Source organism: Megalobrama amblycephala, linkage group LG24 (genome assembly GCF_018812025.1).
Source record: "Megalobrama amblycephala isolate DHTTF-2021 linkage group LG24, ASM1881202v1, whole genome shotgun sequence".
Lineage (NCBI taxonomy): Eukaryota > Metazoa > Chordata > Actinopteri > Cypriniformes > Xenocyprididae > Megalobrama > Megalobrama amblycephala.
This window is the reverse complement of record NC_063067.1, coordinates 27,725,516-27,752,425: the sequence shown is the minus strand read 5'-3', so window position 1 is coordinate 27,752,425 and position 26,910 is coordinate 27,725,516. Positions and strand designations below refer to the sequence as shown.

Genomic DNA, 26,910 nt, shown 5'->3' with positions numbered 1-26,910 from the left:
GTTATCCCTATTTCAAATTCTTTTATTTTTAACATGTTAAATGTATGCTATTATTCGACTAGTATTTTAATATTGAATAATATTAAACTACTTTTTTTTCCAGCAGATGCCACCTGAGATCCTGAGACATATCCTCATGAATGTGGTCAAAGAAGATGGAGATGTGGCTTTCTTCAGACTGTCTCTGATTTGCTGGCTTTTCCATGATGTTGTTTGTGAGGCATAATTCAGAAAAGAGGCTCATTTTGCCTGGCTTGACAGTAAGTTTTTAATTTTATTATTTTTATATTTTTACCAGTAGATAGTTCTACACATTAAGTTTAAGCTGCAAATGCATTTTAAGCATTTCTCAGAACTTTTTATTACTTTAAATCTCTTTCTTACAATAGGCGTTGTCAACTGGAGTGCATACTCCAGTGACTACAAGGAGATGTCATATAAACTGACCAGTTGCCTTTGTTGTGGGGACTTATTTAAAGACTTCCCACCAGGCTATATTGGAGATGGAAGGAAAGGAATCCTTTGTGCATTTTACTCGACCAAAGAGTTTGAAGGTTACTGCTCAGCAGACTGCTTCATCTGTGACAGCAATCACTATAGCCCCAAGGACAACTAACAAAGTTAATAAATGGTCACTTGAGTGACAACTGCTTGATCTGACTGCTGTGATCAGTTTGTATATTCAATTTAAATTAAATTAATGTTTGTTTGTTTGTTTAATAAATGTACTTGCATGTCTTGCAGACACTGAACAGCAAATTAAGAGGAATCTTATGTAGGCTACAGATCACTGTTGAAAACTAGACAAAATATCATTAAGCACTTTTTTATTTTGACATCTGACAATATATTTTTTTTCTTGGTGCTGTTAAAATTTTGCATTTTCCCTTGAATGTGTACTGGTATTTTAAGTTTGTTGTATTGTACCTTTTTAGGATTAAAATTACAGAGACAATTATTTGACTCATTTTTGGTTCCACTCAACAGCAAATATGACCTGAATAAAATAAAATGGCTTTATTTTAAAATGTTCTATATACACACATTTAAAAAAAAAAAAAAAAAAAATACTTAAGGTGACATTATGCTATTAATCCATCAAATGTAGGTTTAAAAACTCATTTAAAATGTTGTCCAGACAAATATTATACATGTGTGTAGAGAAACTAGGATGACTTAAGCATCACATTTATGTAAATAATTACTTATTAAAATTCATCAGTACTACAGAGGTTAGAACATCATCTCAATACAATATTGAGCATGCGTGTCACTCAAGACCAGCGCTTGCGCATAATCCAGAGATCGGTACTGCGCATGCGTCTATGATGTCAGCAAAACACCACCGCACATGCAGCGAGGACTTCTTGGGACTGAGTGGCAAAAGAACCTGCTGCGTGACTGGATTTAATAGAGGAAACTGCGAAAACGCGAGTAAAACAAACGATCACACTAAAGGTTGGACTCGAAAGTGTTTCTTACAACTTGTCAAATAAACCTAATCCATGGATATTGACATGCAACCAGGAGTCGTGTTTCCTGACATTTAAATGTGCCTTATTTCCACGTCGGGGAAATACATAAAGAAAATCTGCCTGTGAACATTTTATAACTACAATATCGGTAGGTTTAAATCCGCGTAATCACTTATATCAATGTTATATATATCGTCATATTGTCAAGCCCTAAAACATATATTGTTTTATGGTATAGTAGTTTTTGTCAGTGTTTATTTTAAAACACACAATTATGCAGGATATAAGACGGAAAATTTATAACAATATATATATTTATAACAATACAATATATACGGTATGGTTTTACCTCAAAATCCAACAATTTGACACAAAATGATAACATGTTTCTCTGCTGGAGTCCAGTTGTTTCTGGGAACTGCAGCAATCCATTTGCTTCTTTTTTCTGTAGCTTTCAGCAGTATTTAAATATATACCTAAAGGTTTTGTGTCAAAGCTATTTGTACATTCAATCACAAAGCTCTTTTCTGTTTTGGATGTGTTTTGGGTGTTTTAAGCGACATTCACGCTGCAAACAAATGCTGCCGCTCAGTCTTTTGCCACTTAGCGGGCGTGACCGCAGTCGTAACTTCGACGGTGACGTCACGTGCATACCCTCTATTGGTCGATCTCATGTGAGTGACAGGTCGTGACGCTCACAGACGGTGGCGTCGTCATTGGAATAGCACGGAGGCAAGTAAAGCGCGTCGGAGCAGCAGACATACTTCTGTTATATCAACACGTGTTGACAGTTTTTGATTAAATGTCATGTTAACTATATTTGTAGTATACTTATAAAATCGAATACGTAATTGTGCTTGTCATAAAAGACAGACTGTTGCTAACAGAGAGCACGGCCAAGGGAAAGTGAATATCGCAACTAAATGTTATTTTACCGCGCTAAAGCTTTTAAAGCTTTTAACCCTGAAACTACTTAAACATAAGTTTTGTTGTACCTGTGTGAGTTTACATTAGACTAGAACGCAGAGAATGGACATTGCCTTCTCATTTCATAGTCCAGCACGTAGCGTGGAATTTGGACCTCATAAAATTTAGAAAATCAAACTCAGTTTTTAAAAGATTTGTTTAGGGTGTCATGGTACCGTGATTTAAAACATTTGAAAAATAATTTTGGTCAAGCTCGGGTAAATAAATGTAACCATTTCTTAAACAAAATCAAAGAAATGGTAGATCCACCCTGCTGGAGACAAAAGGACAAAAGAACAACAGTTTTTATACTTGTGATTCTACTTTATGGATACTGTGAACATTATTTAAGACATCTTGTGTCACTGTAAAGCATATAACTTAATCATTTATCAGAATATATATATATATATATATATATATATATATATATATATATATATATATGGATGAATTGAAACTACATTTAAAATAATTTTGAATTGCATTCAATTCTGCTTTGGACATAACAATGTTTGTGTGTAAAATAAATACTTTTGATTTGTTTGCATAGAAATGCTGTCTGACAAAGTGGGCAAACAGCTGGGTCACCCCACGTATTCTTTAACTGGATGGTTGGTAAGCAAGTTCTTTAAATGGCACAATCCGATTTTGGAGGAAAATGCAGTGAAATTGAGCAACATACAACCCAACGACACTGTGCTGGAGCTGGGTCACGGGCCGGGCCTCGGTCTGCAGGCAGCCTCGCAGCTCCTCACTGGCCCAAGAGGGAAACTGATTGGTGTAGACTACTCAAAATACATGCATCAGATGGCCAGTGAGCGCATGAAGGAGCAGATCTCCAGAGGAAAGGCTGTGTTGTATTGCAGTGATTTGGTGGCCATGCCGATAGAGGAAAACACTGTTGACAAGGTGTTTCACTGTAACTGCTATTACTTCTGGCCGGATCTGAAAGCAGGAGCGAGAGCGATTCACAGAGTGATGAAACCAGGTGAGATCATGAGAACTTAATCTCTCACTATCTCTTTTTACTTGCGTAAAAAGCAATAGTGGGACATGATTTCATGATTTTCAAAATTGTGCTATAACAACTTAAAATGCAAGTGTTATTTATTCCCCTTAATAAAATGGAGGATGCAACATCACCATCATCATCCTCTAGCCTACACGCCAAACTCCTATGTTACAATTTAGCAATAAATTTGCACTGTTCTTAAGGGGAACATATTTGCGCAGTGCTTCCCACAGGTTTGAAATATACTTGCGGTGGTAGCCGGGTAAAAAATCCTCCAGTTACCCACGCAACAAAAATGGTCTACTACATGTGACAAACAAATAATGTGTGATTTTTAACAGTATTTTTATTTATTGAAATTAATTTGAATTACATAGCATGTTACATTTAATTACATACTAATATTATGCATTATTATGCATTGTAAATTATGCAAAATTACAGCATTTAAATGGTTCTCCTTTTCCTATGTTCTCCTTGCTGTCATATAGTGTCTCTCTCAGTGAATGGGACACAGATTTTACTAGTAAAATGCATAAAATGAATAATATGTGTCAAATAATGTTCTTAGTCTTTTCTTCCTGTGAGGGAGACAACAATCATTTACTATGAATTAAATGAAAATCAAATTAAATAGTTTATTGTGTAACCAAAATACCAATAATGCCCAAAAGAAAAAAGCCCAGAATACACCGGGACTCTTATTTTGAAATGTCTGTACTATTGCAGGCTGATCCTTCAGATTCTTACAATCATCTAAAACATTTTATATAAAGGCCATGAAGTAGACATTGTCATAATTCATCAACTTGAGTTCATTAGTAATCGCTTGGCATAAATCTGCGCTTTCATTGATTGAGAATCACTTTGAAGCAGTCTGAAGCGCTGTTGCGCAAGCTTGTAGTGCGCGCAACAGCGCCGCCTTGTGACTTTGGAAAATGCAGCGCCGGTAGGAATGTCAGCGGGAGTAAACAGTTGTTCTGACTAGGGCTGGGCGATATATTGCATGCAATTGTCACGCGCATTTCGTCAGTAAAGGCGGTTCCCTGATTACTGCTAAATCGCCATCACCTGCTTTCAAATGGAGCGGCATTTAATAGACAGAACCATAGTTCACTGACAAGCTACGCAATATCGCGTTCATTATCGAAGGCGATTCATCTGCGATAATGAACCAAGCGGCAACCTCCCCCTTTCTCTCGTGAAGCCAATACGGAAGTAACTTAAACTGCTATTCATCGACTGGCCGCTAGGGACAGGCTCCAAAAGAGAGCAGAATCTCATAGAGTGCCATGTTAAATTGGCCAAGTTTATAGCAGAAAAAAACATGTTTACAAGTTGGTTCAAATTGTGGTTTTGGTCTATACTGCTATTTTTGCCCTTCATGACAACTCTGAGGGGGTGAATTTTTTTTATAACTTATCCGTTTAAATTATATTAAGCCTTAAATTTCTGCATAATTAAGGGCGTGGTCACTTGAGTGACAGGTAGATTGCGCTGCTGTCTGTGAGCCGTGTTACCTCAGCTGCCGCTGAATTTGGCATCTCAGCCGTTTTTGTGCTTTTTTTCTCGATTATTTTTTACAATTATAAAATATGGCTTGCTGCATAATATTCGAGACTGATGTGTGTCTGTGTAGATGTGCATGCATGGGGAAGAAACAGAACACACGTTGTTGGATCGTGGCATTGGCTGAAAGTTTTGATTGTGAGATTTACTACAATGACAATACCAGGAGGATATACAACTCTGACAGCACTGCTTGGATATTATAACTAAAACTGCTGCACTATTTTGAAAAAAAAAAATACTTTGGACACAGGCACATTTTGTTAGATACGATCGTATACAGTTTTACAACATAAACGCTGCTCAGATTGCATCCTTTCTTGAAGAACGATGACAGAGAGCAGATCATTCAGAAGAAATGTGAAATGTTTTTTTGCAATGGACACATATTTTACCCAAGTGCCACAGATTGGATTCATCTTGCGATCTCTATTTCATTATAAAGGTATGAAGTCCCATTTGATTTTCCATGTTGTTATTTGCACACCCAACACTACTGGTGTTGGAGCATCTATATCTTAAAGAAACACCGTAGATTGACAGTAAACCTTTAGAACGTTCTGATGATAAAACTTATCTTCATTGATATTTTAGATCGTATCTAAGATAGATAGCTCCTTTGCTTGCTAACATGGTCACGTCGAGCTAGGCGGGCGTGGTTTCAGCAACCAGTCACATCAGCTCAAACCACCTCCCCGCCTCTTTGCCCATTTTCAGTTATCCGGGAGTGACGTGCGGTGACGCGCAGCTAAGATGGCCGCGGCCTCATTTACGCGTCAAAACTGCTGTTCAAAACTCTATGGGTGACGTCACGGATGCTACGTCCATATTTTTTTACAGTCTATGTAATGAACGCGATATTGCGTAGCTTGTCAGTGAACTACGGCTCTGTCTATTAAAAATGCCGCTCCATTTGAAAGCAGGTGATGGCGTTTTAGCGGTAATCAGGGAACCGGCTTTACTGATGAAATGCGCGTGAAAATCGCATGCGATATATCGCCCAGCCCTAGTTCTGACGCACATATAACGAGCAGGTACGAAATGACTAGTTTATCGATCACGGATGGTTTCATTATCTTGGGCGGATATAAAAGTATTAGAGGATAAAAATAATAAAAGCAAAAATGTGTCTCCAAATATATTTGGGCGGCAGTTATTATACGTGGGCGGCCCGCCCAAGTAAAGTCTATGTGTGGGAAGCACTGCATCTTACACTCTTAAAAATAAAGAGATCCAAAAAGGGTTATTATTTGCAGCAATGCCATAAACGGGTGTCAAAGGGGCTGTTTACACTACACTGTTTTCAACTAAAAATAGAAAACGGACACGACAATGGCGTTTTGGGGGTCTGAAAACTCAAACTTTTGAAAACGGTTTTAAAGCGCAACAACAGAAAACAACAAAAATGCAGATCTGTGAAAATTGTGACATTAACATGTGTATTACGTGTTTAGTCTATAAGTATGCGCGTTTGGCGTGAGTGCTCTGTAAAAGAATGTCTATGTGCACAGGCCATAGACTAAAAAAAAAAAAAGGGCATAGTGTCTGTGTTGTCACCAGTTGATTTCTGAAGAAAAGCAAAAATGAGGCCGCTGCATCTTATGCTGTGTTCCAGGCAGGTTTTTGAGCCCGTAAGTCACGACTTCAAATCACGACTCACGACTTTGTAGCGTTCCAGGAAAGTCACGCCAAACTGCGTAAAAGTGTAAACAAACCAACATGGCGGATTGTACCGGCCTTATGGTAATTAACAATTATTTCTATCGCCAAAGGTGCTTACTCCTTGCTTATTTGAGGGAAACAGAGGAGGAAACGGCGCATAAGGCAAGAGAAGCTGTTATACCTTTTATTTTACCACGCACTTGCATAAACACCGCATCCGTAGGGGCTGCCATTGTTGTTTCGCGGGTATGTGACGTCAGAACCTGTAACTGGGAGTACATCAATCTAGTACGAGTTCACGGGTGGGAAGTCACGGCTTTGACTGCTGTTCCAGTGCACTTTCACGGGTAGAAGGTTGGAAAAACACAGGTTACGATTTGCCTGGAACGCGGCATTAGCAGTGTGTCACCACACGTCACTCCTGGATAACTAAAAATGGGCAAAAAGGCGGGAAGTGGTTGGAACTGAGGTGTCTGGTTGCTGAAACCACGCCCGCCTAGCTTGACGTGATCATGTTAGCAGGCAAAGGAGCTATCTATCCATCTTAGATACTATCTAAAATATTAATAAAGATAACAGGTTATATCATTTGAAAGTTCTAAATGTTTGCTGTCAATCTACGATGTCTTTTTCACGATATAGATGCTCCAACACCAGTAATTGTAGTTTGTGTCGGGTGTGCAAATAACAACATGAAAAATCAAACGGGACTTCATACCTTTATAATGAAATGGCGATCACGAGATCTACTTGGGCAAAATGTCCATGAGTGTCCTTTGAAAAACAAAAAACAGTACTTTTTGTCCACCAAAGCATTAAATCCATGAAATATTGATATATTATCCATTGTTTGCATCACATTTCTTCTGAATGATCTGCTCTTCATCATCGTTCTTCAAGAAATTATGCAACCTGAGCAGTGTTTATGTTGTAAAACTGTATATGCTTGTATATATCTCACAAACAAATGAGCCCACGTCCAAAGTATAATTTTTCAAAATGCAGCAGTTTTAGTTATAATATCCAAGCAGTTTTGTCGCTTTATATTCTGCCGCCATTGTCATTGTAGTAAATCTCAGGAACAAAACTTTTAGCCAATGCCACGATCCAAAAACGTGTGTTCTGTTTATCTTCTGCATGCGTGCACATGTACACAGACACACATCTATCTTGAGTCTTGACCATTAACGCAGTAAGCTATATTATTTTATAATTGTATAAAAACCCGATTCCAAAAAAGTTGGGACACTGTACAAATTGTGAATAAAAAGATGTGGAAGTTTCAAATTTCAATATTTTATTCAGAATACAACATAGATGACACATCACATGTTTACATTTGAGAAAATGTATCATTTTAAGGGAAAAATAAGTTTTTACATTTCATGGCATCAACACAATCTCAAAAAAGTTGGGACAAGGCCATGTTTACCACTGTGTGGCATCCCCTCTTCTTTTTATAACAGTCTGCAAACGTCTGGGGACTGAGGAGACAAGTTGCTCAAGTTTAGGAATAGGAATGTTGTCCCATTCTTGTCTAATACAGGCTTTCAGTTGCTCAAGTGCCTTAGGTCTTCTTCCTCTTTATGATGTGGCAAATGTTTTCTATGGGTGAAAGATCTGGACTGCAGGCTGGCCATGTCAGTACCCGGATCCTTTTTCTATGCAGCCATGATGTTGTAATTGATGCAGTATGTGGTCTAGCTTTGTCATGTTGGAAACTGCAAGGTCTTCCCTGAAAGAGATGACGTCTGGATAGGAGCTTATGTTGTTCTAGAACTTGGATATACCTTTCAGCATTGATGGTGCCTTTCCAGATGTGTAAGCTGCCCATGCCACATGCACTCATGCAACTTCATACCATCAGAGATGCAGGCTTCTGAACTGAGCGCTGATAACAACTTGGGTTGTCCTTGTCCTCTTTAGTCCGGATGACATGGCGTCCCAGTTTTCCAAACATTTGGAAATGTCTCACTTTCAACATTTGATATGTTATCTATATTCTATTGTGAATAAAATATACGTTTATGAGATTTGTAAATTATTGCATTCCTTTTTTATTCACAATTTGTACAGTGTCCCAACTTTTTTGGAATCGGGTTTGAATATTATTATTTTATAATTGTATAAAATAATCCCGAAAAAAAAAGCACAAACATGGCAGAGATGCCAAATGCCAAATTGGAATTAGCTGAGGTAAAGTGACGGCTCACAGACAGCAGCGGCAAACCTGTCACTCAAGCGATCACGCCCTTATTTATGCAGAAATTTAAGGCTTAATATAATTTAAATGGATGAGTTATAAAAAAATTCACCCCCCTCAGAGTTGTCATGAAGGGCAAAATTAGCTGTATAGTCCAAAACCACAATTTGATCCAGGCTGTAAACATGTTTTTTTTCTGCTGTAAAGTTGGCCATTTTTAACATGGGACTCAATGAGATTCTGCTCTCTTTTGGAGCCTGTCCCTAGCGGCCAGTCGATGAATCGCAGTTTAAGTCACTTCCGTATTGGCTTCAAGAGAAATTGGGGGAGGTTGCGGCATGGCACAGGCCATAGTGTTTATTTACAAAGTGACATTGCCAACTACTGGCCTGGCATGAATAATACAGAGTTTTTAGTCATTTTCACAGATCTGTGTGAACGGGATCATTTTGACAGTGTTGTCATGTACAAAGAAAAAAACTTTTCCGTTGTGTTTTTTTTTTTTTTTTTATGTCAGTGTTGTGTTGTCTTTAATTATGAAGAAAATTGAGTTGTGTAGAAATTACTAAAACTATTGTGACAAGTTAATGGTACGTTTCCACGATTTTACACAACAACAATGTACTAAAAACAGAAAAGTTTTAAGTCAAAATGATCCCTGTTCACACAGATCCATGAAAATGACTAACAATGCTGTATTATGCTGCCAGGCCAGTAGATGGTGGTCACTGTGTAAAGAAACACTACACACCTATCCACCTTTTTCCTGATGAGCCTACTGAGTTTAGACAAAGAATATACACTAAAAAGAAGCGACACTCAATAGAACGTTCCATTGCCCAGCAGCAGCCCTGCGCTTCCGTCATTTTGGGGTGTAAGCGACTCAGCAAACCACTAGTTTCTATGGCAATATCAGCAACCCAGTCAGTTTGGGTTAAAATTCTTTAAAAGATCTAGTATTAGCATTAGGCTTATAAACACTGAATTAATACCAATATATAAAATTAAATTAAGGACATGCATCAGAAAAATTGGGAATGTTGGACAGTATATATATGAATATAACAGCTTGATTTTACAGTATTGTCTAATGTTCATTAAAGCAAAAGTGTCCAAAAGTGGGAATTAAGTGATAACGGACACAACAATGAATCATGTATTATAAGATCATTATGTTTGTAGCGTGATCTATTAAAACGTACAATATAGCCTATTTCAATTCAGACCTAGTGGAGTGATACTATTATTACTATTACTCCACTATATTGTTCACTGCAAACACGATGATCTTAAATGTATTAATTAATAATTTACTATTAATAAATGTGTAAAGTTGCATAAAATGGAAATACTCTATAAAGTATGCTAACCACATTACCTCAGATGATTGAATGGTTGGATTCCACAACTGGTAAAATAAAACATATATAAGACAATACAACATTTACCGTAGGTGCCATAAAATTTACTGATGATTTCATTTGAAAAATTTTCTTTTGCGCTTCTGATTTGGCAGTGAAATTTGCCGATTTTGGGTGCGTAAGATGTGAAGGATTCTATGGTACAGTTAGTATTTTCACCCTATAATGGTGACCGCACTACCGGTGCGCCATCTAGTGGCTGTTGCCCAAAAAGGATAAGAGTGTCGCCTCTTGGGTTCTATACTCTTTGGTTTAGATTATGGCAGTGATTCTCAACCATGTTCCTGGATTAGCTTCTGCAGGTGTGTTTGATTGGGGTTGGAGCTAAACTCTGCAGTAAAGTGGACCTCAATGGCCAGAGTTGAGAGTAAAAGTCGTTATAGCACAAATGTAGACTTAGGCCCAATCCCATTTCTACCCCTTACCACTTCCCCTTTCCCTTATACCTTCGTTTTGCGTGTTCACATGAAGGGGTAGGGGTGTCTCAATTCTCTTTTGGCTGGAGTGGTAGGGGGAAGGGGAAGGGCCAGAAAGCCCTTTAAATGAAAATTTTTCAGGACCACACTTCGAACGAAGGGGTATGAGAAATTTCCCTGCATACACCGACTACCGTGCTGCTAGAATGCGTGTAGTGATCATGGTAGTGATATTTCCACTCAGGATCGATCACTTATGTGTTACCTGGCTGCCAGTTTCTCAGTAGCTTGCTAACGCATCTGAATGATGTGAACACATATGAGTGATACAGTTAAACGAAATATCTGGTCATCCTTCAGTTGCTATTTGCATCTTGTATCTTCTGTAAACTCTTGCGTTACCAAGGCAACAACTGACTCGTTTGTATTACATTGCAAAGAGCTCCGTTATCGCAGCACCACAGTAGAAAACAAAACCACGTCCGTACTCAGGGGTATAAAATAGAATTGGGATTGGGCCTTATTCACTTCTTTTTTCACTTCTTAGTATTATATTGAAAGATAACAATTCATTGAAAATAATTTTTAACAAATAATGAGGTAAAGTTTAATTGCACTATTACCTAAATCTCATTATAATCGCATGATGAGAGTGCATGTAAACTAGGGGTGTAACGGTTCTCTGTAAAAAAAAAAAAAAAAAATTGAACCGTATTTAGGCTATTTTTCTGTTGATGGATATGCATTCTGGCTTCTCCTAAACTTTGTTCAATGCGAGTGCCCTGTGTTCTATGACCAGTCAATTACGCCATCATCACCTGGGTGTTAATAGCGCGTGACCGCAGGTGAGACCTGAACAGCACACGTTGCTATCTGTGTTTTAACTAAACTCATTTAAGCCTTGCCAGTTTTAACATTCGAGCACAAGACGTGAAAGAGAACTCGTGCAAATATTGAGTTCTCTTTCAAGTCTTGCGCTTGAACGGACAAATAACAACAAAAATTGTCAATATGCCCATCTTGGCGAGTATCCTAGCAAACAGTAGGTTATGTCTGAAGTAAACGATAAGAAAGACAACGGCATGTGTATCAGTATTTTGGATCCGTGCATTATGTCTTAAAGTGACAGCAGTCTAATATTTGCTTAATATTAACAGTCTAATATTTTTCCAAAACAAACAACAACAAAAAAAAAAAACTAATTTAATAGACTTTTTCATTAAAATGATACCAGCATAACAATTAGAGTGAAAACGCTCATTTGACTTGATATGGAATGGTTTTGCATTAATGGCAGCATGTAGTTTCTGCAAACCTGATAATTCATGTGAGCATGATTTAAGAATTAAGCTGTGTCACTTTGACCAATGTTTAATATTCAAAAATTATTTTCTGTTCCTTAGGTGGAATTATGGTTACAACTCTCAGACTAGAGACTGTTAAAAAAGCAGCCGCGAAGAACATGTTTAGCGGGGAGAGCTGGCATCCTGAGGTCTACATGGAAGCGCTGCAGTCCTCTGGGTTCACAGATGTCCAAATGGAGAACAAAAGAGAGAAACTCATCACATTTCAAGCTATTTTTGCCACTGCTCTGAAGTAAAATTACCGTGTAATACTGATATGTAATGATATCTGTCCTGCCAAATGTTGTCAGGATCAAAATGTATTTTAATTCATTGTTGAATAATGAACATTTGAACGGTGGCTGTAAATTGACAGATTTATTCATTAATACATTAAATAATGAAGACAACTGGTCAATTAAAAATATAATGAATATGTAATATAGTGCATATTTAGCAAAATGCTCCTCTATAGAATTTTTTTTTTTTTCTCGCTGACTAACGAACTATGAATATTAAATGGCTTTCCTGGGGTAATGACCTGTTTCTGTGGTTGAAACACTGATTTAGTGATTAAATGAGACATGACACATTTCAGTTGTACTGTTTCTTTCTGATGTTCATTCATGATTATTTCATGCTATAACTAGAAGGTCCTAAAGATGATCAGTTCATGAGTGCAATGGCTACAGTGACAGTACATCATTTATTATTTGAATTTCATTATAAAACTTACAGAATTTGATGTGTATTATTATTGGTAGATTGGAGAAGGGCTAATGAAGTGTCACTGATTCAGTCAGTGATTTCTGCCCATTTTAGATTTCAACCATTTTGGTCGAATATTTTGTCGAAAGTTTTGTGCATCACTTACACTAGGCTTATATCTATTTACATTAAGGTTATTTTAAGGAACATTTCAATAAAAGGTGTAAAGATGAATAAAGTTAAGCAAAGGAAAAGTAAAAAAAAAAAAAAAAAGGCCCACAAAACCATTGTTTTTGGTATCTGAAAGGTACAAAAAGTTATTGCAATTTTAGTTTAGAGGACAGAAACTGTTGAACTTTGATTTAAGTTCACGCGAAAAAGAATCAAACTATGACAAACAAAGCCGCAAAACTACAAAACCCATAATGCATTAGCAGAAAAGCCACGCATGGTCATACAATGAAGACTGTGAACTTTTAGCGGGCTATATGATTCAGACCTAGTTGATCAGTGAACAAGCAAAACTCGACAGAAACATCACCAGTAAGTAAAAAAACACGATGAATACCTAATATTCACTGAAAGTAATTTTCTGTATATGGTTTTAGTTAAAGAGAGTTGACAATAACCTTAGGTTGCGATTTGCCTATAAACATTTGGCTACCATTAATGGGAATCAACATGACATTTTAAAAATCTTTATTCAAGTTTTTTTTTTTTTTTTGGTGGTTTTGACTATTAATAAAGGTATATTTCACCCCAAAATCAAGTAATCCACGAGGCATGATCACATGTCAAGCCCAAAGGATTGAGCTTGATGTGGATTACATTGTTTGATTCACATGGATTACTTTTACCGTCTTTAACGTTACCTGTTTAAGCTTGACGATTCAAAGCTTGAAAACGTTCAATGTAGGCACAAAAGTATCTTCATTTGACAATGAACTAGCCTTAAATGTGTTTGGAACATAGGTGAGTAAATGGTGACAGAATTTTCGTATTTGGGAGAACTATCAAAGACTGGATTATTTATTTATTTTTTTAATAATTATGTTGTATTTAGACATTATGAAGAGAATCAAGTCAGCATGTGTGAAAAACTATAACAGCTAGGTCAAGAGCTAGCTCTTTTTTGAAAATTAAAGGACTTTTCATTTCTCACAATTTAAACACAACAAATCTAGAGAGAAGGCAAAGAAATGTATGGCTGAACATGCAGTCCAGAAGAACAATGTAAGGTTTTTAGCCAGGTCGAGCTCAACACTTCATACACTGTCATTACAAATATGAGCCACTGGGGGGAGCCATTGCTATTTGGTTCTTCACTCTGAATCGCAGTGTTTGCCTTCTCTGTTGTGTTTGAAGGGTTGTGTGGAGACAGAAGAAAAGACTTATAATGTGAATACAAATAAGAAAACTGCTCACAAGAGAGAAGCACTGTAGAGCAACCCAAGAAAATGTGCATGTAGTGTATTAAACAAACATCTGAATTAAATTAATTGAATCTCATTTTTATAGTTTCTTTTATATCTGGGTTTATTGTTGATAAAATATTCAAAAGTACACTACATTCACATCTCTCTGAATTGTTCAGTAGTCCTCAAGACATACATTTATGAAACTAATAACTTTATTAAATCATTCTTTATCACATGTGTACAGAAATATGAAAATATTTACATCCAGAATAGTGTCTGTTGTACAAAGATCTTAAAATTTCAATATAAAAAATTACATTTTAATATACATTTTAATATAAAAAGAATAGAAATCAATACGGATAAAAAAGGTATAGCATGCTAGATCAGAGGTAGTTATATTTTACAATACAATAGCTAGCCTACTTTACAATCTGTAAAAGATCCCGACCAAGCTTTATTAATCAAATCACTCATAGTTCCTTTTATATCTTCAGTTTATAGCACTGACATGTTCATTTAACTTTTTGCTTTTCCTTAATCCTGTTAACTTGATGTAAAAAAGGAAATGCAACACAAATATATGTTGTGAGGCTCAGACATCGTCTATGCAAGTACGTGAACACAATGCTTCTAACTACACAAGCTTGATGTTCATGCCTTGTTGAATTCTGTTGCATTACGAATTACGTTTTAACTCATTTTAACACATCTTGCATTCTCAGAGTTTCTGGCAGGTGGATTATGGTATGAATAAGCAAAATGTCTCCTAGATCAACATGTGTCATGTTGGAGCAATGGTTTGAAGAAAGTCAATTAGTTAATATTAGTTGTCAGCATGTTTATAGCTAGACACCTGAATTTATGGCACAGATATTTGAAGGTAACTCTGTTCTCTCGAGGTTTCTTGCCACCACAATGCATGTTAAATATGTAGAGTGGGACAGGGAGCTTGCAGACTGTTGGCCAAGCCTTTTGTGTACTTGCAGAGAGTATGTTTCTGGCCTTATGTTTTAGCATCTCTTGGCATGATGCTTTTTGTTGTTGTTGTTGTTGTTGTTGTTTCTCAAGACACTAAATATTATTTGACAATATACATAGGTATTTACCTTCCCGTACATTATTATTATTATTATTTTTTTTTATTCACTAGGGGCACGTAAGCAAGTAACGACTTGCAAATAATTAACAAGACTTTGATATATACACACTTGGAAATGAATGCATTTAGATACATGACATAAGAACTGAGCTTTATGCAGAGACCTTTTTCACATTGAAATATTTAGATGCATAACTCCTTTTTTTTTTTTTTACATCAGCAAACATCCCTGTGATATTTTTCAAATTAAAGGAGTGTTCCAGGTTTAAAACAATAACATGTAGAGCTCATGTTTTTTAGCACTCATTTCTGAGAAAAGAAGTCATAATTGCGAGAATTGTGAGTTTGCTTTATTTCTTTATTTCTCGCAATTGCAGGTTTATATAGTCAGAATTGTGAGATGTACTGTATGGAAGCTTGTTTCTGCCACTAAAAAAAAAAAAAAAAAAAAAAAAAAAAATTAAAAGGTAATTCTGACTTTTTATCTCACAATTCTGACTTTTTTTAAGATATAATGTCGCAATTGCGAGAAATAGTCAGAATTGCGAGATATAAAGTCAGAAATGCATGATATAAAGTCAGAATTGCATTATAGTCAGAATTGTGAGATATAGTCAGAATTGCGTGATGTCAGAATTGCATGATATAAAGTCAGAATTGCGTGATTTAACTCACAATTGCGTGTTATAGGCAGAATTGTGAGATAAGTCCTCAATGTGAGTTTATATCATGCAATTCTGACTTTATATCACACAATTCTGACTTTATAACACGCAATTTGAGTTTATATCTCGCTTATTGAGAGAAAAAAAAAGTCAGACTTGTGATATAAAAAGTCACAATTACCTTTATTTTTTATTTGGTGGCAGAAATAAGCTTCCATAAGATTAATTTCTGGTTATGTATTACCAAAATTATTTCTGTTGTTGGATTTGTAATTATGTAAAACTGTTTTATAGATACAGTGTGAATTTAAATGTTTATGCCGGTGCAGTACTTTTGCCCCATAGACTTCTATTGTTTGTGCATTATTTTATGCAATTTTTCGCTTGTTTTTATGAAGGGAGTTGAATGGGAAATTAATTTTTTTTATATGAAAATCCTCAGTATTCCCTGGATGGTGATGATACTGAACCTGGAACATTCCTTTAAGCCTAATTACACAAACAAGTTAAAAAGTTACAAAAAATAAATGCATATTTGTTTTTGAACATTTAAGATTAAATTACAGAATGGCCCACAAGATTGTGTCACAAAATGTGAGTAGGCTTTTCTTTTTTTCTTTTTTATATGCCATGTAGCAGTTGGGACAATACAGTTGTATATAGTCCCACATTAAAATTCATTGTTCGTAAGCTCTGAAGATTTTGGGGTCAGTTCATATGTGGGCTCGCGACTTCTCACACTCATAGAGTCCTTGAAAACTTTAGAGTTTAGGAGAAGACTTAAGAATGAGCTGAGAGAAGTGGGGAGTGGTAGACTCCAGAAAAGAAGGTGCCATTATGAGTTTCCAGTCCACTGCTCCTAAAATGCTCCTGCTCTTTGGCGAGGAGTCCTGGTGTTGACCTGACTAGGTTCTCTCCAACGCTCTCCCTCTTTGTTGAGGGTTTCATCTGCATCTGGCATGGGATGAGAGGCACTGAGGGTGGGCTGGAAAACCGGGTGACTGTCTCTGGGTTTGGTGCTGATGAACTCTCGAACACTGCATCTGCTTCAGCAGCAATGGACACCAGGGCTTGAGTGGAGTCATATGAGCTTTTCTCTGTGTCAACTGAGATGAAGGAATCCAGGTTGCAGTCATGATGGTGGTGAGCTCTGCTAAAAAGGAGACGTGCATCTTCGCGGAAGTGTGGATTGAAGAGGAGGTAGAGCAAGGGGTTGATGCTTGCAGGAAGAGGCAGAAGAATCAGGACGACTGATTTGACAACCTCCTCACTCACAGGAAAGAGTCCCAGAAGGGAGGAGAAGGTGAGGAAGGCTACGGGGCAGTAGAGCAGGCAGTTGGTAAAGATGAGCCAAGCCACATGCTTGATCATGGCACAATCCCAAATGCTGTCGAAGTCACCCTTCATCAGGTCCCAGTATAGTTTGATGTAAGTCCCGGTGATCACCAAGAAACACAGGGAGTTCATCATTATCAGAGCAACCATAAAACCCAGCGTGGAAGGTTCGCCATCCGGCAGGGGTGATGGCGTGCAGAGTGGAGTGGCCCCGTACTCCCCGACCCCAATCAGCGGCAAAGCGGCGACTGCCAACGAAAGTGCCAAGCACGCCACTGAGGCAGCTCGCACGCTTCCCAGGGAGGGCGACTTTCCGTAGGCGCGAGCACACGACACGGACACGCTGCACTGCACTGCAGCCAAAGTCAGGAAGAGTATGGAGCCCTCTGAGGCTAGAATTGAAAGAAAGCCTGTTGTTTGGCAACCTGCACCCATTTCCCATTGAGCTCCGTGCAGGGCGAACTCTCCAAATGTCCGGGCATCAACCAATGCCAAGGTGCCGGTACACAGGCCCGTAAGCAGGTTGGCGCCACTGATGGTGCCGATGATGAACTTAACTGGGGAGAGATAGCTGGGGGATGCAAAGACAGTCAAGAGGAGAAGGCTGTTTCCCATCAGTGAGACCAAAGAGATGAGCCACATGCCAAGCCGTACCACCCAACTGTCAAACAGGTTATCACATGGTTTAAATGGACCTGAAGGGGTGAAATGAAAAATTATAATCTGAGTCTTATAACAGAAATAACAAATTAACTTGAGGCTTATTCACACCAAGACTGAATTTTTACTACGGATCAAATGCACAACAAAATGTTACAGAAAAATATTTTGAAAATCTCTCTTAAAATAGTTCTTGCGTCAACTTTTATGTAATAAGTTTTTTCAAAAGTTTAAGCCTTACCAATTTAAATATTGAAGCTCAAGAAGATGCGAAAGGGAGTATCTATTTCAGTATGCACACAAATCCGAAGCGTGTGCCCAGAAAGCTGCGTCTCAGACAGAATGTGACTACTGAAATGAGCTCTGTTTCATGTCTTCTTGCACTTGAATGGACATATTCAAACAAAACTGTCAAAAAATTCCTGTCTCTGTGAGTATCCAACCATCTCAGCGAGTATCTGACCACAGTCGATCATGGCTTGAGTGAATGTAACAGTCGAGAAAGACGACAAGTGTATAACATCAGTGTATTGGATCTGTGCATTAGGTCTTAAAGTGACAGCAGCCTAATATTCCTGCTGCATTTTGTGATTTTAATGTTAATCAAACAAAAAAAGACAAAAATAATCAATCACTGCTCTTGACTGAATAACTTTTTAATAAGGATTAATGTTTCATTTATACAGTGAAGACTATTATTTTACAATTTGATTACTTTATTCAATGTCTCTACCTTAAAATTACTGTTACTTGTCTTTAATAATGTTTTAAATTTATATTAGTTAGGCTAGTAGTGTTAGCTGTGGTATTGAAATTGGTATAGAGAATTGAGAATTTTCACAGGTATCTAAACGTTTTGGTGTCATAACTGGCTGTTTTTGCAGAAACAGTTTACTGCCCAGTAAATTTTCTGAAGTCACTAGCCACTGGCAGGTGTGAAAAAAAAGTTAGGCACTGTATATGAATTATCGTTTTGAATATACTGAAGCATATTTGTCAAATCTTATTGAAATGCAAAATGAAATCTAACCACAAGATGTTTTAAACATAATTGGGTCACAGCTGAAACCAACTACGTCTTTCTTTCTTTCTTTCTTTCTTTCTTTCTTTCTTTCTTTCTTTCTTTCTTTCTTTCTTTCTTTCTTTCTTTCTTTCTTTCTTTCTTTGATCAGCACCATTTCTGAAAATGGCAACACTTGAAGTTTCTTCAGATGGTAATCAAATCACACCAAGTGTTGGTGGAAATTCTGAGAAGTGTGCGTAGTTTTGGTGTAAAAATTCTTTGCAAATATGTTTTTCCTGTAACATGCTTGTTGTTTAGTTTGTTTGTACTTGATATGAACAGACCTTCATAGTCTTGGTGGCATACATTTGACCTACAGGGTGAGATCTGCTGCTGATTGAATTTACCTGGGATAGGGGTACACTGTATGCTGGTTTGTAGTTTGGACTCTTCAATAGCTAACTGGAATTCCTCTAAGTCAAGGTCATCTGCAAGCGAACACATGAAAGGCATGAGGCATCTTTGCTTTGTGCATTTACGGCAACATGAAGAAATAGCCTTCAGTGTTCAAGATGGCATGATGCACTTGGTCTGGCAGAAGATAAATCACCATGTTATGGACATCAAGTCTGCTGGAACGGATTAATTTATCTAAGGGCTTTAGCACCACTCAACATCCAACACATCTCAGTTGCAACTTTCCATTTCTCCTTCAGTGTGCAATCAATCATCAGGCTTTGTTCACGCTCTGGTTTTGTTATTTTCCGATAAGCCAAATGGTATGTTTTGGACCTTGAATTGTTAATGTTTATCTAATTTCCCATGGAGTGTAATTACGGAAGGCTCCTTTCAAGTCTGAAACCTGATCAGATCGCATAGAGGAATGCATGGAGAAAAGACACATTTTATTTCATCTGTCAAATACCTGCGGTTACTGTAAGGCCCTGACATGTTTCTACTGTGCTAATTAAAGATGAAGAGACTGGCAGATAGAAGAGAGCAAATAAAAATAGACGCACACACACACACACACACACACACACACACTGTGGAAAACCGCTACAAGTGGTGCTTTTATGTTCCTTTCATATGAGGAAAGTGTTTGTGTAATGCCAATGTTTTCATTTTTGGCTACAGGGACTTTGATAAAAGGTTTACTGTACAAACTTGAGTGACTTGATACAATACAGTATTGGAGTTGGGAAACTTGCCACAATAAGTTAAAATAATTTAAACTTAACCAACTGGTTTATTCTAGCCGTTTCCATGTCTATTAATAAGGTGAAGAGACCAGCTCAAAAAGTCTAAATCCATTTTGATCTAAATGCTTAAGCTTAAATGTTTAAATGCTTGTTCACAAACTGGCTTTGACCATTCCAATATGGCGAACGGCTTATGTATAGCGGCCCATTGAAACAGCTGCTAATGAGGCATCTATATACAGTGCTCAGCGTAAATGAGTACACCCCCTTTGAAAAGTAACATTTAAACCATATCTCAATGAACACAAAAACAGTTTCCAAAATGTTGACAAGACTAAGTTTAATATAAAATCTGTTTAACTTATAACATGAAAGTAAGGTTAATAATATAACTTAGATTACACATTTTTCAGTTTTACTCAAATTGGGGTGATGCAAAAATGAGTACACCCCACAACAAAAACTACTACATCTAGTACTTTGTATGGCCTCCATGATTTTTAATGACAGCACCAAGTCTTCTAGGCATGGAATGAACAGGTTGGCGACATTTTGCAACATCTATCTTTTTCCATTCTTCAAGAATGACCTCTTTTAGAGACTGGATGCTGGATGGAGAGTGATGCTCAACTTGTCTCTTCAGAATTCCCCATAGGTGTTCGATTGGGTTCAGATCAGGAGCCACTGAATCACTTTCATCCTGTTCTTCTTCAGAAATGTGTTTAGGATCACTGTCAAGTTGGAAAAATTGCATGACGACCAAGGGCACGGAGTGATGGTAGCAACTTCTCTTTCAGTATAGAGCAGTACATCTGTGAATTCATGATGCCATCAATGAAATGCAGCTCCCCGACACCAGCAGCACTCATGCAGCCCCACACAAGGACACTGCCACCACCATGTTTCACTGTAGGCACCATGCATTTTTATTTGTGTTCCTCACCTTTGCGACAACATACAAGGCATCATTTCCAAAAACATTTATCTTGGTCTCATCACTCCAGAGTATAGAGTCCCAGTAGTCTTCATCTTTGTCAGCATGGGCCCTGGCAAACTCTAGGTGGGCTTTTTTTGTGCCTGGGCTTTAGGAGAAGCTTCTTTCATGGACGGCACCGATGCATGCCATTCCTCTGCAGTGTACGCCGTATTGTGTCACAGGAAATAGTCACCCCAGTTCGGCTTTCTACTTCTTTAGATAACTGCAGTGAACTTGCATGCCGATTTTCTTCAACCCTTCTCATCAGAAGACGCTCCTGTCGAGGTGTTAACTTCCATGGACGACCTGGACGTCTCTGAGATGGTTGCAGTTCCATCTTTTTAAAAAAAAAATTTTTTTTACCACTTTTGCTACAGTATTCTGACTGATAAGTAAAGCTTTGCTGATCTTCTTGTAGCCTTGACCTTTCTGGTGTAAAGTGTGACATTTCTCTTTCATGTGGTGCCATTGCTGACAGCATGAAATGGGAAGGGGTTTTAACACCCCTTTTATAGTCAACTGTCTGCTGGACACCTGCGTAATGAATAATTAGACTCACCTGTGGTTGAATTCTTGTTACATTTTAGACTACAAATGTCTAATTTATCTTTGCTCCAGAGACTTTCAGTGGGGTGTACTCATTTTTGCATCACCCTAATTTGAGTAAAACTGAATTTTGTTCTCTTAAGTTATATTATTAACCTTACTTTCATGTTATAAGTTAAACAGATGTTATATAAAACTTAGTCTTGTCAACATTTTGGAAATTGTTTTTGTTCATTGAGATATTGTTTAAAATGTTACTTTTCAAAGAGGGTGTACTCATTTACGCTGAGCACTGTATATGATATCTATGGTGCCTGAAAAGTGAAGCCAAAGAATTTTGATCGCCCCCTGGTGGCTGGCTGTAGTACAAGTCATAAACCCCGCCTTCTCCATGTAATCGAGTGGGATGCGAGCCACATTAAAATATCTAATTACACTTCAAATATTTTTATTCAAAGATGATTTCTGTTAGTTAGTTTTCATCACGTAGGCATATGTTTGTTTTCCCAGTATGTTTGGTTTTAGTTAGTTATTTGATGCTATAAAAACAGGGTGTAACGTCATGATTGACAGCTGTGCTTGCTATTGAGTCTGTGGGAGTGGGAGTGTGGTCAGGAATTTGATCCCATGGCTCCACCTCAGGATCATTACTGCGCAGACTCCGGCTCCAAACAACGTAATCGGCAATGACTGTTACTGGGATATTTTGGCTTCATTTTTCTACAGTAGAAGGACGCGGAGATGTGCTGTCCATCTTTTTTTACAGCCTATGATCACAACGCTGTATAATGTTAGACAGATTTGTGAGATGGCATAGTTAAGTTGTAGGACTTACAATTGTTGTCAGTGTGAATGGGGAACAGGGACAGAGCTTTCTTCTGGAGATCTTCCTCTTCACTGCCCATCTGTTCTTCCCACTGACTGGCTGCTTTGTAGCTGCTGCAGGCTCCAAATACACAGCACTGATAGGCATATGGCATCTCAATCACCCTGTTTCAACAGTAGTGATGAAATGTATCAAATTAAAACACATAATTAAAAATAATTTCATATGTTCCCATCAAATATTTTTATACCTTATATTTTATGTTTTGTTATTATGTGCCAAATAGAGTTTTAGGAAATATGAAAACTATAAAAGATCCAATTTCAGAGGAAAAAATGATTCATCAATCTGCAAATAATGCATGAAGTAATCTAGCAATACATCTAACTCGCTAAGGCTATTTTAAATGTATTTGGGTCACGACTGAAACCATGATTTCTCTTTAATTTCAATCAGTTGCTTTTTGGATATGGTAATACTTGAAATCTCTCTTTCTTGAGGTGCTAATCAAATCACGGCAGCACTTAAGGCTGAAGTCTTGGAGCGTTTCCAAAGCCTTGAGCAGTTGATGAATCAGGACAGGATATTTATAACAGCCTCTCTGTATTGAGAATATCAGCGTATCTTGAAATAATCTTTTCGCCTGTCAGATGACTTGCATCAAGCCAGATATTCTAGGGAACTTAACAAACAGAAATCATTTACTCATACCAATGAACAGAATGTTCCTTGGGCCACAGAATGTTCCAGATTGTTAGTATCTTGAAACTGTCAAATCTATAAACATTTGAAGGTTTCTCTGAAAACAGAGTAAAACCTTCATGTGTTTTTTAAGCTATTCGAGGCATTTGTGCTGTGGGACTTTATAACCACAGACACTTGTGAATTTTCTTTGATGGTTTAACATGGAAGTGTTTTAAGTCTAGATAATCTGTTGTTGTGCGGGATAGATTTGTGCGATTTGATCGACTTTTTGGGGTTATTGGTTACTACAAATGTACCTTATGTTGGGGAAGTCCTCTTCTCTGAAGGAACGTGAGAGTGCCATGTTGCCTTTCAGTTTAAGATGAGTAAGGCTTGTTAGCCCAGGCTAGCGGGAGACTGCTCAATCGGTTCCCAGTGAGATCTCTGGATGGAGAGAGGAGATATACTGTAAATGGATCATCATGTGTAACAAAGTTGCAGGTGTTGCTACAGTTGAAGTACCCTACTTAAAATGTTCCATATTATACCATAAGATAATTTTGTCAACCATTAAGATAACATTTGCCAACATTTATTCCTTGGAGATCTTCAATTGGAAATCTTGTTAGAAGTAGAGTTGTTGGAGCAGCTTTTGAAGCGAAATTTGTTTCCTTCAGACATGATGCTAACCATCACATTGACTTCTTAGACATTTTGCACTAGCTGGTGTGTCAGTGATTTTAGTGGATGTATGAAGTCAGTTCTCCTCAACTCATGGGCGTCTGGAACCATTGTATGTGGGTGGGACAAGACCTACCCACGTTTTAAAGGATTAGTTCACTTTCATATAAAATTTTCCTGATAATTTACTCAACCCCATGTCATCCAAGATGTTCATGTCTTTCTTTTTTCAGTCGAAAAGAAATTAAGGTTTTTGATGAAAACATTCCAGGATTATTCTCCTTATAGTGGACTTCAATGGATTCCAAATGATTGAATGTCAAAATTACAGTTTCAATGCAGCTTCAAAGGGCTTTAAAGGATACCAGATGAGGAATAAGGGTCTTATCTAGCGAAACGATCGGTCAAAAGAAACGACCACACTTTCGTATTCTTCAAAAAGCTTACGCTGTATGTCCTACGCCTTCCCTATTCTACTCACAGAAAAAATGGAATTGGCGCTGCATTCGTTCCGTAAGTAGAATAGGGAAGGACATACAGCGTAAGCTTTTTGAAGAATACAAAAGTGCAGTTTTGGCGGAAGCACTTGGAAGGCGATCATGTGTTTATATAAAGCATATACATTTACATTTCTTTCGAAAATGACCGATCGTTTCGCTAGATAAGATGCTTATTCCTTGTCTGGTATCGTTTAAAGCCCTTTGAAGCTGCACTGAAACTGTAATTTTGACCTTCAACTGTTTGGAGGCCATTGAAGTCCACTCTAAGGAGAATAATCCTGGAATGTTTTCAACAAAAACCTTTTTGGCTGAAGAAAGACAGACATGAACATCTTGTATGACATGGGGGTGAGTAAATTATCAGGAAAATTTTATTTGAAAGTGAACTAATCTTTTAAGACCAATGATATTGGACCCACTCACTTTTACTGTCTCTAATTCAGCGCATACGTCTGTTCACTTTTCAGAGCTCCATCAGTCAAATCCCTTCCACTTGAGTGATGCCCTGGTAAATTAAACTCCTTTCCGTGTTTTAGCTACAGCCTTGACTTCCACACTGCTGCTTCCTCAAATCCATTCCACTTGGCACTTCATTTTTATTTCCTATCTGATATGTGATGGGAAAAGTGCAATTTTGGCAAAAAGCGGATTAGAACCTTGGATCGATTTGTGAAAAAAAGACATTCTGCCATGCACCTTACCCCTACGCTACTGCCACTATAATCAATTTAGTGTCTTCCGTAATTTTGTCTGGTTCAACCAGATGTCAATTAGTGTATAGTATTTGCACTTCCTCTTAGATTACACATTTTTGTTAATGTAATCTGACTACTTTTGGATTACATTTAGATTACTTTTGTGCTAACCCTTATTTGATGTCACATATATTGTAGGATAATCTTGTACTATTTTGGCAGATACAAAGAAAAAATATATTCCAAAAAATATATTCTATTCACCAACAAAAGCCTCAAAAGATTATTTTTAAAGTGCAAAGTATGGACAGTTAATACTTAAAAATACTAACACTTAATGTACCTGTTAGTGTTTGCTGATAGTAACACTGAATAAACCAATATCACATCTTATGATTTTAAAACATACTTACTTAAAATTAAGTAAATTTAGAAAACAGCAACATTACAAAAACAAATATTGAAAAACATTAAATTCACAGCAATATCACTGCTACATCAAATATTTATATTATTATAATTATTATTTCATATATTTCTTTTATATTTAATCTATATTCATCTATATTTCATTTATATTTCCCCCTCATCGTTGGAAAACATGTATATATAAAAATGTGTAATATATATATATATAATGTATATATGTGTGTGTGTGTGTGTGTATGTGTGTGTATAAGTATTCTGCCGTGAAGAGGCTGTGAAGGTTTCTAAATCCAACAACACTGTGTTGATTGGAGAAAGTTTTATTTAAACCGACATGTTTTGGCACACAGGCCTTGAACTTGTAACCCTGATGAAAGCTGAAATGCATCAGTTTAAATAAAACTTTGCATGTTCCAGGTTCAAAACAAGCAAAGCTCTATGGGCAGCATCTGTGGCATGCTGTTTATTACCACAGAAAATTAATTTTTGCTTGTTTTTACAAAGTGAAGGACGAGTCAAAATTATTATTGTTTTTTTTTTGGTGGTAATCAACAGCATGCCATAGATACTGTCGATGGAGTTGTACTTGTATTGAGCCTGGAACAGTGATTTTACTTTCCATGCACTTTGTTTGGTAGTGGATTTGCCCCAGAATAATTTCTTAGAGGTTTATACAAGGTCTGCTCGAGTATGATGCTCTATTGTCATTTATCGCTGCACAAATGTATCAGCCTCACTCTGTCACACTTTATCATTCATTCATCACATTCTTCACCTAATGTTGCTTGCATTTAATCGCCTGTGACTGATGATGCACGTCTTCACCACTGCACAGAGCTTTTAACTATGATTACAACCGCAGTCTTTTCACTTTGAGCCAACGAAACCATTGCACAAATAACAAAAAACTCAAAAGTGTGCATCGTGTAATCTGTGTTTTTGCAAATGGGATGATGTGCCAAGTCACAGTTTAATAACTGTTTTGTACATCTATACAGACATCTAGACTCTGAGGTGTGTGAGCTTTATTTTCAGTGGCAAATCCAATGATATGCAAGTCTGGCATGGTTTTGCATATAGTTTACTTACAGTTTGATGAGAGACTGAAGAGAGGAAAAGGCATCAGGGTGGATGGTGTTGATCCTGTTCCAGCTTAGATCCCTGTAATGAAACATCATGTACTTATCCATACACCTGTGATTTCTCCTAAAACAGTTTCTCATAAAAACAGAAATGCTTTTGCTCAGATCTTGACAGCCAACATAAAAGTTTTTATTCTTATCAGATATCCATCTTGCTCTCAACTTCTTATAACAATAATCATTATTTAAAATTTTCTGGTGTTTTGTTGGCAAGATGTTAATTGGTTAATTTGTACAGAATGTCTTGGCCTCTAGGTGGAAGTTTTGGTGA

At 37.2% G+C, this 26,910-nt stretch overlaps 2 protein-coding genes across 4 annotated transcripts in view; one reads left to right on the top strand and one right to left on the bottom strand.

Annotated features, from left to right (window-relative positions):
• The first annotated feature begins 1,309 nt into the window (after positions 1-1,309).
• Positions 1,310-12,663, top strand: LOC125259821 (uncharacterized methyltransferase YdaC-like). Of its 3 annotated transcripts, none has more exons than XM_048177760.1 (3): positions 1,310-1,458; positions 2,995-3,432; positions 12,131-12,663. In XM_048177760.1, the coding sequence occupies exons 1-3, from the start codon at positions 1,326-1,328 to the stop codon at positions 12,325-12,327; spliced, it is 768 nt and encodes a 255-aa protein (XP_048033717.1). In that variant the 5' UTR covers positions 1,310-1,325; the 3' UTR covers positions 12,328-12,663. The 3 variants fall into 3 exon arrangements, with proteins under 3 accessions (XP_048033717.1, XP_048033719.1, XP_048033718.1); XM_048177762.1 differs by lacking the exon at positions 1,310-1,458 and adding an exon at positions 1,471-1,623; XM_048177761.1 differs by lacking the exon at positions 1,310-1,458 and adding an exon at positions 2,063-2,207.
• Positions 12,664-16,068: 3,405 nt separating this feature from the next.
• LOC125259820 (leucine-rich repeat-containing G-protein coupled receptor 6) overlaps positions 16,069-26,910 on the bottom strand; it is a 114,049-nt gene continuing 103,207 nt past the window's right edge. The window contains 6 exon segments of the mRNA XM_048177759.1: positions 16,069-17,993; positions 19,369-19,449; positions 22,521-22,675; positions 23,513-23,598; positions 23,600-23,639; positions 26,587-26,658. Of these exon segments, the coding sequence (XP_048033716.1) occupies positions 16,744-17,993; positions 19,369-19,449; positions 22,521-22,675; positions 23,513-23,598; positions 23,600-23,639; positions 26,587-26,658 (1,684 nt within the window). The 3' untranslated portion in view covers positions 16,069-16,743.